We start from the raw sequence: 18,774 nt of genomic DNA, 5'->3' as shown, positions 1-18,774 counted from the left end.
CATGTAGAGAAAAATAAATAGGGACAAAAAGGAATACACGTTATATTCAGCAGCACATGGCACATTCACAAAAATTGACTATGTATTAGGGCACAAAAACATTGCAAACAAATGCAAAAGGGTAGAAATAATAAATGCAAACTTCTCAGACCACAATGCAATGAAAATAAAAATTAGTAAGGGTACATGGAGAAGTAAACCAAAAATTAATTGGAAATTATACAATATGATTCTCCAAAACCAGCTAGTTAAAGAACAAATCATAGAAACAATTAATAACTTCATTGAAGAAAAAGACATTCGTGAGACATCCTTTCAAAACCTATGGGATGCAGCCAAAGCAGTACTCGGGGGGGAAATTTATATCCTTGAGTTTATATATAACAAATTAAGAAGGACAGAGGTCAATGAATTGGACATGCAAATTAAAAAACTAGAAAGTGAACAAATTAAAAATCCTCAGAAGAAGACTAAATTAGAGATCCTAAAAATCAAAGGAGAAATCAATAAAATTGAAAGCGAAAGAACTATTGATTTAATAAATAAGACTAGAAGCTGGTACATTGAAAAAAAAACAAATAAAATAGACAAAGTACTAATCAGTCTAATTAAAAAAAGGAAAGAAAAAAACAAATTGACAGTATCCAAGATGAAAAGGCAGACCTCACCTCTAATGAAGAGGAAATTAAGGTAATCATGAAAAACTACTATGCCCAATTATATCACAAAAATATGGCAATCTAGGTGATATGGATGAATACTTAGAAAAATATAAATTGCCTAGACTAAAAGAAGAAGAAATAAATTACCTAAACAACCCCATATCAGAAAAAGAAATTGAAAAAGCCATCAAAGAACTCCCTAAGAAAAAATCCCCAGGTCCAGATGGATTCACAAATGAATTCTATCAAACATTCAAAGAACAACTTATCCCAATGTTATACAAAGTATTTTACAGAATAAGCCAAGAAGGGGTTCTACCAAGTTCTTTTTATGCCACAAACATGGTACTGATCCCAAAGCCAAGCAGGTTAAAAACAGAGAAAGAAAATTATAGGCCAATCTCCCTAATGAATATAGATGCAAAAATCTTAAATAGGATACTAGCAAAAAGACTCCAGCAAATCATCACAAGGGTTAGCTACTACAGGTAGAATTCATACCAGGAATGCAAGGATGGTTCAATATTAGGAAAACCATCTACATAATTGATCATATTAACAAGCAAACCAACAAAAATCACATGATTATCTCAAAAGATGCAGAAAAAAAGCCTTTGATAAAATTCAGCACCCATTCCTATTGAAAACACCAGAAAGTATAGGAATAGAAGGGCCTTTCATAAAAATAATAAACTGTACATATCTAAAACCTTCAGCAAACATCATCTGTAATGGGGATAAACTCGAAGCCTTCCCAATAAGTTCAGGAGTCAAACAAGGATGCCCATTATCACCTTTATTATTTAATATTGTACTATAAACACTAGCAGTAGCAATTAGAGAAGAAAAAGAAATTGAAGGTATTAAAATTGGCAATGAGGATACCAAGCTGTCACTCTTTGCAAATGATATGACGGTCTATTTAAAGTATCCTAGAGAATCAACTAAAAAGCTAGTGGAAATAATCAACAACTTTACCAAAGTTTCAGGATACAAAATAAACCTACATAAGTCATCAGCATTTCTATATCTTTTCAACACATCTCAACAGCAAGAATTAGAAAGAGAAATTTCATTAAAAATCACTCTAGACAATATAAAATACTTAGGAATCTATCTCCCGAGACAAACACGGGAACTATATGAACACAACTACGAAACACTCTCCACACCATTAAAACTAGATCTAAACAATTGGAAAAACATTGATTGCTCATAGGTGGGATGGGCTAACATAATAAAAATGATCATCCTATCCAAACTTATCTATCTATTTAGTGCCATACCCATGGAACTTCCAAAAAACTTTTTGGAAGGGAGGAAACATATTAACAGTGTCTCTTTGTTCATATTCCATCACAGAAGGACAAATAGGTATTTCTTGTCCCCAAGTACCATCACAAGACTCCCCTAGCCAAACTAAATATTGCAGTTGGCTGTACCCTTTATATTTTACCCCTTTGTCTACACGATAAGATCCTATCCAGAAAGAGTCTGACAGGTCAGGATGACCATAATAATGCGCCTGCAGAGATCTGAGGGGCAGGCATTCAGGATGGTCTCGTGTGAGGCACACTGGGGGTGCCTCAACTAGTCCAGTCCAATTGAAAGACACAAACAATTATTGGCCTGATTATTGTCCTTAGCTTGTCTCTCAAAATGGTAAATGCCAGGAATATCAGAATTAGTTTTTGTATATAAGATGACTTACGGTAAAGTGTGTCCCATGCCGACATACTCTACCCAAGGTGGTTGTTCCCAAAAAACCCATCTCTTTATTCCAGTAGCTGTACTTAAATTCTGGAATAGAAGTAGAAGAGTCAGTATCTTATTGAGACGTAGTCGAGTCTCCTTGTGAGGCTTCCGGAGTCCTCTTCTCGTCCTTCTCTTTATGGTCAGTCAGTCTCTTGAACTCAGCAGGAAGGGAGCCATACACTGTCTTTACCTGTGGAGCCACAAACAAAGCCTTGGCCTTGCAGGACCACTGGGTGAGGTCCTTGCCAGGATTGATCATCATCTTTCCATATGACAAATTTTTCTTCTGTAGCAGGGAATACAGGACTAGTGGTACCTCAATTTCGTTCATAAGAAAATGCAGAGAAAACATTTTCAGCTCTGGATATATTATTGGAAGTAAAGATCAAATTATTTATAGTATATACAGTTATTGCCGATCGTTGATGTGGGGTGCTGTCTCCCCCTTTTTGTTTTAAAAGAAACATTTTTAGTATTTGATTACTATGCTCCACAATAGCTTGTCCTTGTGGAATGTATGGGATACCTGTGAGGTGTTGAATATCCCAAGTTTTACAAAAAAGAAAAAGTTGTTTGGAAGTATAAGCAGGTCCATTATCTGTTTTAAATGTTCTGGGGGGACCAGGCATCTGAAAAGTAAGCCCATAAAAACCCTGAATAAGTATCCACAGTGACATGGATATATTTAAGTCGTCCAAAGGACGGTTTGTGAGTCACATCCATTTGCCGTATATCTGTACTACTTAAGCCTCTGGGATTCACACCAATATACATTGGGGGATGGTTTGGAACACAATTAGGACACTTTTTAACAATACTCCTGGCTTGATCTTTAGTGAGTTGGAACATTTGGCCTAAAGCAGTACTATTTTGGTGAAATCTATGATGATTCCTCAGCTAATTGCATATCAGTTAGATAACATTGAGCAATCAAAGCTTGATCTATGATATCATTTCCTTTAAAAATAGGTCCAGGTAAATTGGTATGACTGCGTACATGCATGGCATACACTGGATGTGTCCTTTGTCATATGACAGTTTGTAATTTACAGAATAACATTTGTACATTGCTTTGAGTAGATCTGATGACAGCTTGTTCTACACCTTGCAAAGACTGAAAAACATATTTAAAGTCCATTATGAGGTTGAAAGGCTCCTGAAATAACCAAAATTCTAGCAAAACAGCTGTTAATTCATTTTGTTGGGTAGAAGAAAAAGGAGTGGTAAAAATGACAGGTAGCTACCTTCCTTGTATACTCCTGCCTTATAACTAGCATTCGCATCAACATAAACATTAGGTCCTGATACTGGAAGATCTCTTAGAACACTAGGAAAAACAACAGGATGTTGGGACAAAAAAGAAAATTAACCTTGTGGAGTGTAGGTGGTAATAGTAATGGGGTATGCTAATAGTAAAGACTAAATATTTCTGTAGTATATCTTTAGCAATGGGTACCCAGATTTCATGAGGATACCATCCTAAACCTGAAACCACATATTCTATGCCTTTCCATATTAATTGAGCCATAAGACAATCCACAATTATAACTTTGTAAAGCCTTTCCCGATTTGCTTTTTAGATGTAACCCTTCAATGACTCTTTGTTTCTGAGTTATGGCTGGTACATAATTGCTCAAAATAATTGCTCAGAATTTCCTTAATTTCAACTTCATTGCTAACTCATTCATCCTTTTCATTTTTGCTTTTGGTAATTATGTTTTCCTCTTTCTGTAATGAAATTAACCAATGGGTCATCTATTTAGTTGTATTTTTATTTAAAAAAACAGATCCTAGATTTATTTAATTCTGCATTTTTTCTTTTGATTTTATTAAATTCTCTTTGGATTTTCAGGATTTTCTGTTTAATTGGACATTTCCTGATCTTTCCAGAGAACTGAAGTCAGTTGTATCCACAGAGAGCCCTAGAGAGGTTAAGATGCCCTAGATCACATTAGGTGTCAACTGCTACTCTGAAACTTTTTATGAGCCAGAGTTCTTCCTGTCCTGTATAAACCTCAAAATTTCTTAGACTTATAAATGTTGGAAATGTCACCATTGGGAAATTTCATACTTGAAAAATTCCCTATTGATAGTGGGTCTTGGCTATTGGAATGTGAACCCCATTGGCATGGGAGTTTCCTCCTCTTCCCTTCTTAAGATTACTTTAGGACAGAAACCTTTTGCTGAACAATGGAAAGGACTTTGACCTATGCTTAAGCATAGAACAGGAATTTCTTTGAGTCATGATTGATTTTAGAATTGATACAATGGAGATACTTGGAATCAATCTCCACCCTATTCAGTCCTAACAGGATTGAGTAAGGGCTGCAGCCTAGATCAAAATTTAATTATTCCAATCTCTATCCTACTCAGGTTAACAGGATTTACAAAGGGCTGTAGCAAAGGATCAAAGATTTAATTATTTGAAAATATGACCTTCAACAGACATGTGCAAAGCCAGAGACCTCTGGGTGGTCCTGGGTTAAGCTAGAGCCTCCATTGGCACAGGGAAATTGATGGACAGGTGATTGGAAGATGTGAGGACTGAGGGGAGGGAACTTGGAGGGTTTTCCTGAAGGATAGGAGGGTCTGAAGACTGGGGGTGATTGAGGAGTATGTTAGAGTGGTTGCGGTGTGCTCTGAGAAGCTTGTGCTGAAGGAAGCTGAAGGTGGGGGCCCCAGAGACTGTTTCTCCATATTTGGTCACGTGAGTAATAGGGACTGATCTCCTTTCATTGCCCCAGCTATCTAAGGGCTTGGGCCTTTTGGCCCAGCCTAAACAGAAGGGGTATTCAAGCCCTATTCCCTTCTCTCCCCTTTCTCTCTCCCTCTATCTCTCTATCTCTAATTCCTTTCTTCCTCCTGTTTGTAATTAAAACTCCATAAAAGGTTGACGACTGACTTGAGTTTTCATTAAGGAATTACATAGCTGAATTCCTTGGCGACCTTAAATTAATATATATCAGTCTTTTAAAAGTGATTTCCTTGTCACACCTGGTGGTTCCACCTAGTGGACAGAAGGAGACCAATAGCAAGAGAGGAATATCTGAGGCCAGGGATGATTGAGCCAGCCTGATTTGCATCTGATCATAGAGGGGCAAATGTTGGAGTCCATCCTCACCCATGAAGGGATTGTGTTGCATGTGAACCTGTTTATGGGTCTCAGCACTGTTGCAGAGTCAGGCTAGGAATCCTTCTCAGTTAGTTCCCCAAGGCATCCCAAATCATTTTTGGAAGAGAAATGATCAGGGAGTCAAGTCCATTAAAACTGGATCCTGTTTGGCTCTGTGACCTTGAGCTAGTTACTGAACCCCCATTGCCTGGCCCTTTTGCTCTGGAAACAATACATAGTATTGATTCTAATGCAGAAGGTAAGGGTTAAAAAAAGAGTTGTTCTGTGATAGACAAGAGATAAAAGGGTACCTGAACGTTGCTGTAAGGAGAAAGGAAAATAGTCCCCACCTGATCAATGTAAGCCACTGAACATCCCCTGGCAAGGGCACAGAACCCATTATAACTCCACCAGTCCATGGAGACACGTCTCCTCTCCCACTCAAGTCTTCTCTTCTTTGGGCTAAGCATCTCTAGTGCCCTCAATTGGTCCTTCAATTAAATATGTGTGTGCTCTAGTCTCTTCTCTGCTCATGACACTCTATTGCCTACGGACTATCCTTGAGTGTTCTTGGTCTGTCATTAAACCTTAGCCATTCACAAAAGGGCATCAGGCCTTTCAGATACTTCTGGCCATGCATTGTGTGCTCAGACAGCATGAGTCTACATTTGGTACTCAGACTCACACTCTGTACTTTCCTTCCTCTGAACCGTTGTTTGGGCTATTTTCAGGATTTATACAGAACTTCTATATATGTTCTCATTTGGTCCAATAACACTAGGACTGAGAGATTATTTTACCCATTTAACAGATCAGGAGACTGAGACACAGATAGGGACTTGCTAGTAAGACACACAGCCAGTAACATTTTGAGACAGAATTTGAACATAGGTCTTTCTCCCTCTTAAGCTACCACTAGTCACTATGTCATGTCAGGCACTGTATCCATTGATGCTGCCAAAACACCTTCCAAAAAGTCCTACCATGGCCTTCATGCCCAGGAGAATGCTCACTGTTCCTTCATATTCTCCCCCTACTACAAAAGGTAGCTAGCTGACCTCAGATTTGTCACTGTCCTGGCCAGTGTCACTTGGCTTTACTGGATACAAATGGGAGGCTCACTCTTCCTCACATTAAACTTCCCAATGGAGACCCAGGGATGGAGTGCAAGCTCTACCAAAATAACAAGGAGAAAGGTCAAGGAAGCTGAAATATTTCTAACTTATGACTATCAATTTGGAAATTATTTTTAAGACAGCTGGCCATGGATGACCCAGGACAGAGGCCTGACGATCCTCATGCATGTGCCCCAGAGATTGCTCTGGCATACATATCTCTCTCAGTGGCAAGGCCTTACTTCCAACTAGAGATAAGGAAAGGGCTCTCCTTGGGCCATGAAGACTCTGGGAAAATTATTCCCCATTAGTTTAGATTCCCAGCATAAAACTATATCTGAGCTTGAAGATCACCTTCAACATTCTCATTCTTATCTTATAGGGTAGGAAACACCTAAGGAAAAGGGAGAGGCCAAAGCAGGGAATTCCAGAATCTTCTGTAAAGGGTAGGAACTACTTCCTGTGGACAAATCATGTCCTAGGCACCAGAGATGTTATTGTGGGTTTGAAATCTCCAGACTTGAACCAGGTCTGACCTGACTCCCAACCTGAGGCTCTTCCTTTTGTTCCCTGACACTAACTGATCTATTTCCACTCTCTGCCTTTCCTTTTCTTTCCTCTTCAGAATTAAAGTAATGTTTCCCTTTATGAGCACAGTCTCCCTGTGGCCTGTCCCTACTCTATCCACACCAACCTCTCCCAATATCCTTATCAAGCTGTCAAGGTAAGGAACACTGGCTTCTGGAAGCCCAGGCCAAGGAATAATAAACTCTTGGTGGTTCTGCCAAGCTATAAAGGCCTCAAATCCAAGCCCAGGTGCTGGATGAAGGGGTCTGTCATCCCCAGTCCTGCTTGCCTCAGCCCAGAAAGACTGAGCACCCTGGTCTTGGACTCCATGTGAATGTCTTTGTCAGTCACAGGAACTGAAGCTGAACTTTTCCTAAGGCCTGGAGGAGATGAGATCTGCACCAGAGAAAGGGGGGAGCTTTGCTATTGAAATCACAGGTTCTTGGTGTCTGGCCTCCAGCCTGCCAAGGTCTTAGACAGGCCACTTCCAAACCACTTATTTGGTTATAAGGTAAGAAAAAGAACCAACACAGTCATTTTCTGTCTATTCTCCGCGTAGCACCAGTGTCCAAACCCACCATTGTCACCTCCAACATTACTGCAGTGGAGACCAAGGACTTCTCATTGACATGCCAGGCTACAGGCCAAATTCACGCTTACCAGTGGTTCATAAACGGAGTTGCCCCAGCTGGTAGCAGGATACAGCTGTCGCCAGATAAGAGGACACTCACTCTCAGCAGGCTCACAAGAAGAGATAACAAAGGGCCATATGAGTGTGAAATCCGGAATCCATTTTATAGCAATAGGAGTGATCCATTCACACTGGATGTTGCCTGTAAGTATATTGCTTCTTCCTATATGTTGCATGCTTATAACCTGGTGGTGTGTTCCCAGAGGCCAGGCTAATTCAGTCCCTTCTCTGAGAACTAAAGAGCTAGGCTCTGAGGTTCCCAAACCCCTTCATCTTTAGGGAGCCCAGATTGGCCTTGTCATGTGTTCTGGTGGAGGGTGGCCATCCAGGGTGCTGAACTGGAGAAAGCCCTAAGATCTTCCAAGTTCAGATCCAAACTGTAAAAGTAGAGGAGGAGCTGTGAATTTCCCAGCTCAAAGGAGCATCACAGTGGTCCCTGGTGATGTGTTACAGACTAGGAGATGCCCTTCTTTTCTGCCATAATCTAAATATGGAATCCTTCTTTTTCCCCCAGATGGCCCAGATATTGCCACAATTGACCATATAAGCGATCAGTTCACAACGGGGATAAATGTTACCTTGAGCTGTGTTGCTGATTCTAACCCACCAGCACAATTCACTTGGTTACAGAATGGACAATCTGTCAGCAACTCAGCCTCATTTTCTATTATTACATCCCTGAATCATATCGGAAACTATACCTGTATTGCAACTAACTCATTTACTGGCTTGACGCGCACTGCAAACAAGACTCTTATGATCTATGGTGAGTAGCTTGATTGGGCCCCCAACTTTGTGTTGGGCTCTCTCTTTCCCTGGCAGAAATAGACATGGAGAGAAATAGACATAAGTGACATTCTGCCTCCGTGGTCCCATGGCATATTGCATTGTGGTAGAAGGAACCTTGAACTCAGAATCATGAAACTTGGATTTAATCATTCCTCCTCTGTCTATTATCTGTGTGGTAAGTGTGTCTCCTCCTTTCACATCCTCAGCTTCTTCATCTGGAAAAGTGAATAATATTTGCTCTGTATATAATAGGATTTTATGTGGGGAAAGTACTTTTTACATGTTAGGCACAAAAACATGTGAATTGTCATCATCATCCTTGTTATTGATATTGTATTATTCTCTTCTGTCCTAGTAGCATACAACCTTCTTTTTCTCCCAACTTCTAGGACTGCAGGTTCAATGACTGCTCCATAATCTTTCCTTCCATCCCTTTCCCTTGGTGCTATGGACCCACAGAATGTTTTTAATTCTTGGTTGGAGTATAAGCTATGGTCATGCAACAGGGCTGGCCTTGATCCTGTTTGGCAGGGATATTCTGGAGATGGAAAGGAGGATGTAAACTTTGTCTCCTTTCACACACAGAGATTCACCATTGCACCTGTATTTTTCCTCTTTGTGGCATAAAATGTCACATGAAAGTATGGCTGCTATGAAACCTGATTCTTATCCATGTAAAGGGATGATTGGCTTTAGCCTCCAGTAACTGGGTCCACAGTAGAATTCCTGATGCCCAATTAATTCACTGGTCTGACTTTCCTATGTATCGATGACAAAACCTTCAGTCTCATAATCACACTAATGGGCAGCAGGTTCATAGAGAGATTCTCTCTGGCCTTAGTTTCCTTTTATTTCATGCAATTTTATTGTTACAAACCTTAGGGGTATCCCAACTTCCTCTCCTAGACTATGGGGATGTTCTGAATGGAGAGCAGCGGGGAGAGATAGAATTGTGAAGTGGGGAAGTGACCTTGGGGAAGTCAGACACCAACAGCATATACTTTAGAGGAGGGATGATTTTTTATTCGCCTCAATCTGTACATGAGGATGCCTAAAGCTCACATTTTAAATTATCATGTAATTATCTGTTTGTCATTCTCTTTTGTTAACTATTTTCCAATTACCTTTTCCCCTGGTTCATGCAGCACCTGGGAATGTTGCAGGCTATGTATATTACACCTGTGGTTGAAAAGAGCTTTTTCTTAATTTATTTTTTTTTCCAATTAAATAAAATCTATTTTCTGTCCCCCTTCTACCTTCTAACACTAATGAAAACTAAAATCTTTGGGACAGGTATGAGTTGTGCCTGCCTGTAGCCATGAATTAATCTATTCCTAGGTGGACACCTGAGAAAGAGAGTTAGGAACTGAGGGAAAATGGGTGAAGGGGATATAGTGATAGAGAGAATATAATAAAAGAAGAAAGACTCAGAGACAGTGCTTAAAAAGCCTTAATGTGTGCTCCTCTGATTCTAGTAGAGAGAGAGAAAGAGTAAACTACATATTTCCTCAATCTTTTATTGGAGGATCAAGGAATGGGGAATGGGAGGTAGCTAATGATCATGTAACATGGCATAAGAGTTAACATTGGCTCAACTGACAACCATTAGATCAAGGAGGAGGAGTTTATTCAAACATGTGACCTGGTATGGAATCTGGTCTGACAAGGTGGGAACTAGGACCCTGTGGCAGCCTACCCAGGAATTCTTCTGACTTTTGGACTGTAGATTTGGAGAGTGGTCAGAATTAATCCAGTACCTATTAAATACAATGATCAAGAACTACTTGCCCATGAATCTGGTATATAAGAATATAGGTTGCACTATTGATATATTAATAATTGTTTCAAGATTAAAATACACCTATGATGCCACATGGACAATCAAGGAAAACAAATTCTGATGCTCAAAAAATATCTGTTGCAACATACACCCTGACCTCATCCCATTTCTGAAGTGAGGCAGCTGATTTCATAGGAAGTCTGTAGGTTTTTGTAGGAAGTGAGTAACCCATTATCATGGGTTTTCTGCAATCCTTGTTAGCCACTGCATTGATCAGAGGTCCCAAGTTTTTCAAATTTCTTTGACTTCAGAACACTGTAGTTATTGTATAAATCACCATCTTGGTTCTACTCACTTCATTCTGCATTAATTCAGAGAAATCTGAAGTTTCTGTTTTTGAACTCATTCTGTTCAGTGTTTCTTTGAGTGACTTGGGATCAAATGGAATAATATCTGTAAAGAGCTTGGTAAATCATGACCATTAATGTTCTACTAATTCTTTTTTCTTTAATTTTTCTTTTGTATTTTTATTGTTGTACAAAACACTCCATTTGGGACATTGTAGTAAGAGCACATTTATACGTAACCAAATTCCAAAATAAAACCACAAATATACTAATATGAAAGGAAACTCCAATAGTTTTTTCTCTGGAAGTGGATAACATTCCCTGTCATAAATCTTTCAGGATTGTCCCAGATTATTACATTACTGAGAGTAGCCAAGTTTTCACAGATGATCCTTGTACAATATTGCTGTTACTGTGTATAGTTCTACCAGATTTGAACCCAGGACCTCCCATCTCTAGTCCTAGTTCTCAATGCACTGAGCTACCCAGCTGCCCCTTGTTTATCGTTTCGTTTTTTATTAATTTAATTTTTTTTGGTTACAATAATCTCTTTATTTCCCTCCCTCCCCTCTACCTACCCTTCCCACAGCTGATGTGCAATTTCATTGGGTCTTACTTGTGTCCTTGATCAGAACCTATTTCCATGTTGTTGTTTGCACAATGATGTAAATTTAGAGTCTACATCCCCAACAATATCCCTTCATCCCATATATTCAAGCAGTTGGTTTTCTTGGGTGTTTTTACTCCCATAGTGTTTCCTCTGAATGTGGATAGTGTTTTTTTCTCGTAGATTCCTCCAAGTTGTTCAGAATCACTGCTGACTGTTCTTTAATGCCCTTTGGGCATAGTTCCAAATTGCCCTCTAGAATGGTTGGATCAATTCACAACTCCATCAGCAATGCACTAATGCCCCAACTTTGCCACACCCCCACCAGCATTCATTACTTTGCTTTGCTGTCATATGAGCCAATCTGCTAGGTGTGAGTTGATAACTCAGAGTTGTTTTGATTTGCATTTCTCTGATTGTAAGTGATATAGAAAACTTTTTCATGTGCTTATTAATAGTTTTGATTTCTTCATATGGAAGATGCTTACTCATGTTCCTTGCCCATTTATCAATTGGAGAATGGCTTGATTTTTTGTACAATTGATTTAGCTCTTTATAAATTTGAGTAATTAGTCCTTTGTCAGAGGTTTTTGTAATGAAGATTTTTTTCCCAATTTGTTGCTTCCATTATAATTTTGGATGCATAAGTTTTGTTTGTACAAAAACTTTTTAACTTGATGTAATCAAAATTATTGATTTTACATTTTGTGATTTTTTCTAGCTCTTACTTGGTTTAAAGTCTTTTCTTTCCCAAAAATCTGACAAATATACTATTCTGTGTTCACCTAATTTACTTATAGTTTCCTTCTTTATATTTAGGTCATTCACCCATTCTGAGTTTACCTTGGTATACAGTGTGAGATGTTGATCCAAACCTAATCTCTCCCATACTGTCTTCCAATTTTGCCAGCAGTTTTTATCAAATAGTGGGTTTTGGTCCCCAAAACTGGGACCTTTGGACTTATCATAGACTGTCTTGCTGAGGTCATTTACCCCTAGTCTATTCCTTTGATCCTACTTTCTGTCTCTTAGCCAGTACCAACTTGTTTTGATGACCCCTGCTTTATAATATAGTTTTAGATCTAGGACTGCAAGTGCTCCTTTATTTGCATTTTTTTCATGATTTCGCTGGATATCTTTGATCTTTTGTTCTTCCAAATGAATTTTATGTTTTTTTTTCTAACTCAGTAAAAATTTTTTTGGGGTATGGAACTAAATAAGTAAATTAATTTGGGCAGAATTATCATTTTGATTATGTTAGCTTATCCTACCCATGAGCTACCAATGATTTTCCAATTGTTTAGATCTATTTTTAATTGTGTGGAGAGTGTGTTGTAGTTGTGTTCATAAAGTTCCTGTGTTTGTCTCCGCAGATAGATTCCTAAGTATTTTATATTGTCTAAGGTGATTTTAAATGGTATTTCTCTTTCTAATTCTTGCTGCTGAGATGTGTTGGAGATATATAGAGAAATGTTCATGACTTATGTGGGTTTATTTTGTATCCTGCAACTTTGGTAAAGTTGTTGATTATTTCAACTAGCTTTTTGGTTGATTCTCTAGGATACTTTAAGTAGACCATCATATCATCTGCAAAGAGTGATAGCTTGGTCTCCTGATTCCCAATTTTAATACCTTCAATTTCTTTTTCTTCTCTAATTGCTACTGTTAGTGTTTCTAGTATAATGTTAAATAATACAGGTGATAATGGGCATCCATGTTTTACTCCTGATCTTATTGGGAATGCTTCTAGTTTACCTCCATTGCAGATGATGTTGCTGATGATTTTAGATCTATACTGTGTTTTATTTTTAGGAAAGGCCCTTCTATCCTATACTTTCTAGTGTTTTCAATAGAAATGGGTGCTGTATTTTATCAAAGGCTTTTTCTGCATCTTTTGAGATAACCATGTGATTTTTATTGGTTTGCTTGTGAACATGGTCAGTTATGTGGATGGTTTTTGTTACCATGAAAATGTGGGTTCAAGACTTTGAATTGCCAAAACTGTAGAAATAATTTTAGTGTCTTGATTTTATATCAAAAATAAGTTGTTGCCACTTCCGGTTAAGATGGCGGCTTAGAGAAAGCTGAAGTTCAGATCTCCGGAAAACCCTTCCCGACCGATCTCAAACTAGAAGCTCCTAAGGCGCCGAAATTCAAAACGATCAACAGCACAGACCCTGGGAACCCTCCTCCTGGACCTGGACCCGGTTCAAAAGGTACGGCTCCCCTTAAAAGCCAGAACCCGAGATCCCTCAGACCTCAGGGGTAGGAGCACAGAGTCCAAGGCTCCCGGAAGCGGCAGCCGCGCCGGGCTCAGAGAGCAGGGTCTGAGGAACAACAACCCTCAGGGTCTTCTACCCAAGTCCCAGTCCGGGTGAAAGTTACTGCCTGGGGCTTCCGCTGCAGAGAGCCGGTGGGTCCGGGTGAAAGTTACTGCCTGGGGCCTCCGCTGCAAAGAGCTGGTCGGTCCGGGTGAAAGTTACTGCCTGGGGCCTCCGCTGCAGAGAGCTGGTCAAAACAACAGCAACCCTCAGGGCGGGCAAGACAGCCTCACGGGCTGGATCCTGCTATCCAAGTCTCAGTGAAAGTCTGTGCTCTCGGAGCTTGGGGAAGTGGCAGCCCATCCCCCCGCAGGCCGACGAAACAGCCTCACGGCCAGGGATTCTGAAGGCAACTTCCGGAAATCGAGCCAGGGGGAGAGTCTGGCCTCGTGGTCCGACCCCTCCATTCCAGTTCCAGTGAGGCATATTCAGTTTAACCCAGGGAACGCTCATAGAACCAACATCTGCCCAGGACTAAAGCCTCTGATCACCAGACAAAGACAAGAAAAGCCAATCCTCCACGTTCAGAGATGACAAACTCTACAGAAGCACAGAAGCCCCCAAATACCAAGAAAAATAAGAAGAATGGGGCGACTCTGGACACATTCTATGGAGCCAAAATACAAAATACAGAGCAGATAGAAGAAGATATACAAGAAAATTCTCCAAAATCTTCCAAAGGAAATAGAAACTCTCCACAAACACATGAAGAATTTGAATCAGAAAGGACCAAAAAGATGGAAGCCCTCTGGGAGGAAAAGTGGGAAATGATGCAAAAGAAATTCACGCATCTACAAAACCAGTTTGACCAAACTGTAAAAGAAAACCAGGCTTTAAAGCAAGAACTAATAAAGCAAAGCCAAAACACCAAGAAATTAGAAGAGAACATAAAATATCTCACCGACAAGGTGATAGATCTGGAAAACAGGGGGAGAAGAGAAAATTTAAGAATAATTGGACTCCCAGAAAAGCCAGAAATAAACACCAAACTGGACATGGTGATACAAGATATAATCAAAGAAAATTGCCCAGAGATTCTAGAACAAGGGGGCAATACATCCACTGACAGAGCTCACAGAACACCTTCTACACTAAACCCCCAAAAGACAACTCCCAGGAATGTAATTGCCAAATTCCAAAGCTATCAAACAAAAGAAAAAATCCTACAGGAAGCCAGAAAAAGACAATTTAGATATAAAGGAATGCCAATCAGGGTCACACAAGACATTGCAAGTTCTACGCTGAATCATCGAAAGGCATGGAACATGATCTTCAGAAAGGCAAGAGAGCTGGGTCTCCAACCAAGAATCAGCTACCCAGCAAAACTGACTATATACTTCCAAGGGAAAGTATGGGCATTCAACAAAATAGAAGACTTCCAACTTTTTGCAAAGAAAAGACCAGAGCTCTGTGGAAAGTTTGATACCGAAAATCAAAGAGCAAGGAATACCTGAAAAGGTAAATATTAAGGAAAGGGGAAAAATGTTATCTTCTTTTACTCAAACTCTCTTCTATAAGGACTACATTTATATCAACCTATGTATACTAATATGTGGGGAAAATGTAATGTATAAATAGGGGGTAAAGAAAGACCAAATAGAATAATGGTTCTCACACAAAGATTCACAGGGGAAGGGGAGGGGAAGAAAACTCCTATAAGAAGGAGAGGAAGAGAGGGGGGGGTTTACTTAAACCTCAATCTCAGGGAAATCAACTCTGAAGGGAAAAACATCCAGATCCATTGGGATCTTGAATTCTATCTTACCCAACAAGGGTAAGGAGAAGGGAAAACCAAGGGGGGGAGGGGGAGAGGGAGAACAAAAAGGGAGGGAAAGAGAGGGGGGAGGGGGAGGGAACAAAAAGGGAGGGACTAAAAAGGGAAACATCAAGGGAGGGGACAAGGGGGACTGATTCAAAGTAAATCACTGGACTAAAAGGTAGAGCCGAAGAAGTAAAGGTTAGAATTAGGGAAGGCAATCAAAATGCCAGGGAGTCCACAAATGACAATCATAACTTTGAACGTGAATGGGATGAACTCACCCATAAAACGTAGACGAATAGCTGAATGGATTAGAATCCAAAACCCTACCATATGTTGTCTTCAAGAAACACACATGAGGCGGGTTGACACCCACAAGGTCAGAATTAAAGGATGGAGTAAGACCTTCTGGGCCTCAACTGATAGAAAGAAGGCAGGAGTGGTAATCATGATATCTGATAAAGCCAATGCAAAAATAGACCTGATCAAAAGGGACAGGGAAGGTAATTATATTTTGTTAAAAGGGACTCTAGACAATGAGGAAATATCATTAATCAACATGTATGCACCAAATAATATAGCACCCAAATTTCTAATGGAGAAACTAGGAGAATTGAAGGAAGAAATAGACAATAAAACCATACTAGTGGGAGACTTAAACCAACCATTATCAAATTTAGATAAATCAAATCAAAAAATAAATAAGAAAGAGGTAAAAGAAGTGAATGAAATCTTAGAAAAATTAGAATTAATAGACATATGGAGAAAAATAAATAGGGATAAAAAGGAATACACCTTCTTCTCAGCACCACATGGCACATTCACAAAAATTGACCATACATTAGGTCACAGAAACATAGCACACAAATGCAAAAAAGCAGAAATAATGAATGCAGCCTTCTCAGATCACAAGGCAATAAAAATAATGATTAGTAATGGTACATGGAAAACCAAATCTAAAACCAATTGGAAATTAAACAATATGATACTCCAAAACCGTTTAGCTAAAGAAGAAATCATAGAAACAATTAATAATTTCATCAAGGAAAATGACAATGGCGAAACATCCTTTCAAACCTTTTGGGATGCAGCCAAAGCGGTAATCAGAGGCAAATTCATATCCCTGAAAGCTCATATTAACAAACAAGGGAGAGCAGAGATCAATCAATTGGAAATGCAATTGAAAAAACTCGAAAGCGATCAAATTAAAAACCCCCAGCAGAAAACCAAATTAGAAATCCTAAAAATTAAGGGAGAAATTAATAAAATCGAAAGTGATAGAACTATTGATTTAATAAATAAGACAAGAAGCTGGTACTTTGAAAAAACAAACAAAATAGACAAAGTACTGGTCAATCTAATTAAAAAAAGGAAGGAAGAAAAGCAAATTCACAGCATTAAAGATGAAAAGGGGGACAGCACCTCCAATGAGGAGGAAATTAAGGCAATCATTAGAAATTACTTTGCCCAATTATATGGCAATAAATACACCAATTTAGGAGAAATGGATGAATATATACAAAAATACAAACTGCCTAGACTAACAGAAGAGGAAATAGAATTCTTAAATAATCCCATATCAGAAATTGAAATCCATCAAGCCATCAAAGAACTTCCTAAGAAAAAATCCCCAGGGCCTGATGGATTCACCTGTGAATTCTATCAAACATTCAGAGAACAGTTAACCCCAATACTATACAAACTATTTGACATAATAAGCAAAGAGGGAGTTCTACCAAACTCCTTTTACGACACAAACATGGTACTGATTCCAAAACCAGGCAGGTCAAAAACAGAGAAAGAAAACTATAGACCAATCTCCCTAATGAATATAGATGCAAAAATTTTAAATAGGATACTAGCAAAAAGACTCCAGCAAGTGATCAGAAGGATCATTCACCATGATCAAGTAGGATTCATACCAGGGATGCAGGGCTGGTTCAACATTAGGAAAACCATCCACATAATTAACCACATCAACAAGCAAACTAGCAAGAACCACATGATTATCTCAATAGATGCAGAAAAAGCCTTTGATAAAATACAACACCCATTCCTATTAAAAACACTAGAAAGCATAGGAATAGAAGGGTCATTCCTAAAAATAATAAACAGTATATATCTAAAACCAACAGCTAATATCATCTGCAATGGGGATAAACTAGATGCATTCCCAATAAGATCAGGAGTGAAACAAGGATGCCCATTATCACCTCTACTATTTGACATTGTACTAGAAACACTAGCAGTAGCAATTAGAGAAGATAAAGAAATTGAAGGCATCAGAATAGGCAAGGAGGAGACCAAGTTATCACTCTTTGAGGATGACATGATGGTCTACTTGAATCCTAGAGATTCAACCAAAAAGCTAATTGAAATAATCAACAACTTTAGCAAAGTTGCAGGATACAAAATAAACCCACATAAATCATCAGCTTTTCTATATATCTCCAACACAGCTCAGCAGCAAGAACTAGAAAGAGAAATCCCATTCAAAATCACCTTAGACAAAATAAAATACCTAGGAATCTATCTCCCAAGACAAACACAGGAACTATATGAACACAACTACAAAACACTCGCCACACAACTAAAACTAGACTTGAACAATTGGAAAAACATTAACTGCTCATGGATAGGACGAGCCAATATAATAAAAATGACCATCCTACCCAAACTTATTTATCTATTTAGTGCCATACCCATTGAACTACCAAAATACTTCTTCACTGATTTAGAAAAAAACATAACAAAGTTCATTTGGAAGAACAAAAGATCAAGGATATCCAGGGAAATAATGAAAAAAAACACATATGATGGGGGCCTTGCAGTCCCAGACCTCAAACTATATTACAAAGCAGCAGTCATCAAAACAATTTGGTACTGGCTAAGAAACAGAAAGGAAGATCAGTGGAATAGACTGGGGGAAAACGACCTCAGCAAGACAGTATACGATAAACCCAAAGATCCCAGCTTTTGGGACAAAAATCCACTATTCGATAAAAACTGCTGGGAAAATTGGAAGACAGTGTGGGAGAGACTAGGAATAGATCAACACCTCACACCCTACACCAAGATAAATTCAAAATGGGTGAGTGACTTAAACATAAAGAAGGAAACCATAAGTAAATTGGGTAAACACAGAATAGTATACATGTCAGACCTTTGGGAGGGGAAAGGCTTTAAAACCAAGCAAGATATAGAAAGAATCACAAAATGTAAAATAAATAATTTTGACTACATCAAACTAAAAAGCTTTTGTACAAACA

The 18,774-nt window shown here is 38.9% G+C and overlaps 1 protein-coding gene across 1 annotated transcript in view; it reads left to right on the top strand.

Moving 5' to 3' along the window:
- Positions 1–18,774, top strand: part of LOC103092368 (uncharacterized) — a 1,666,349-nt gene that overhangs the window by 1,323,778 nt on the left and 323,797 nt on the right. The window contains exons 94-95 of the mRNA XM_056825346.1: positions 7,771–8,046; positions 8,417–8,668. Of these exons, the coding sequence (XP_056681324.1) occupies positions 7,771–8,046; positions 8,417–8,668 (528 nt within the window). The remainder of the gene's footprint in view (positions 1–7,770; positions 8,047–8,416; positions 8,669–18,774) is intronic.

The sequence above is a fragment of the Monodelphis domestica genome, chromosome 4 (genome assembly GCF_027887165.1).
Source record: "Monodelphis domestica isolate mMonDom1 chromosome 4, mMonDom1.pri, whole genome shotgun sequence".
Lineage (NCBI taxonomy): Eukaryota > Metazoa > Chordata > Mammalia > Didelphimorphia > Didelphidae > Monodelphis > Monodelphis domestica.
Note: the sequence above shows the minus strand (reverse complement) of the source record. Positions and strands in the feature narration are given on the sequence as shown.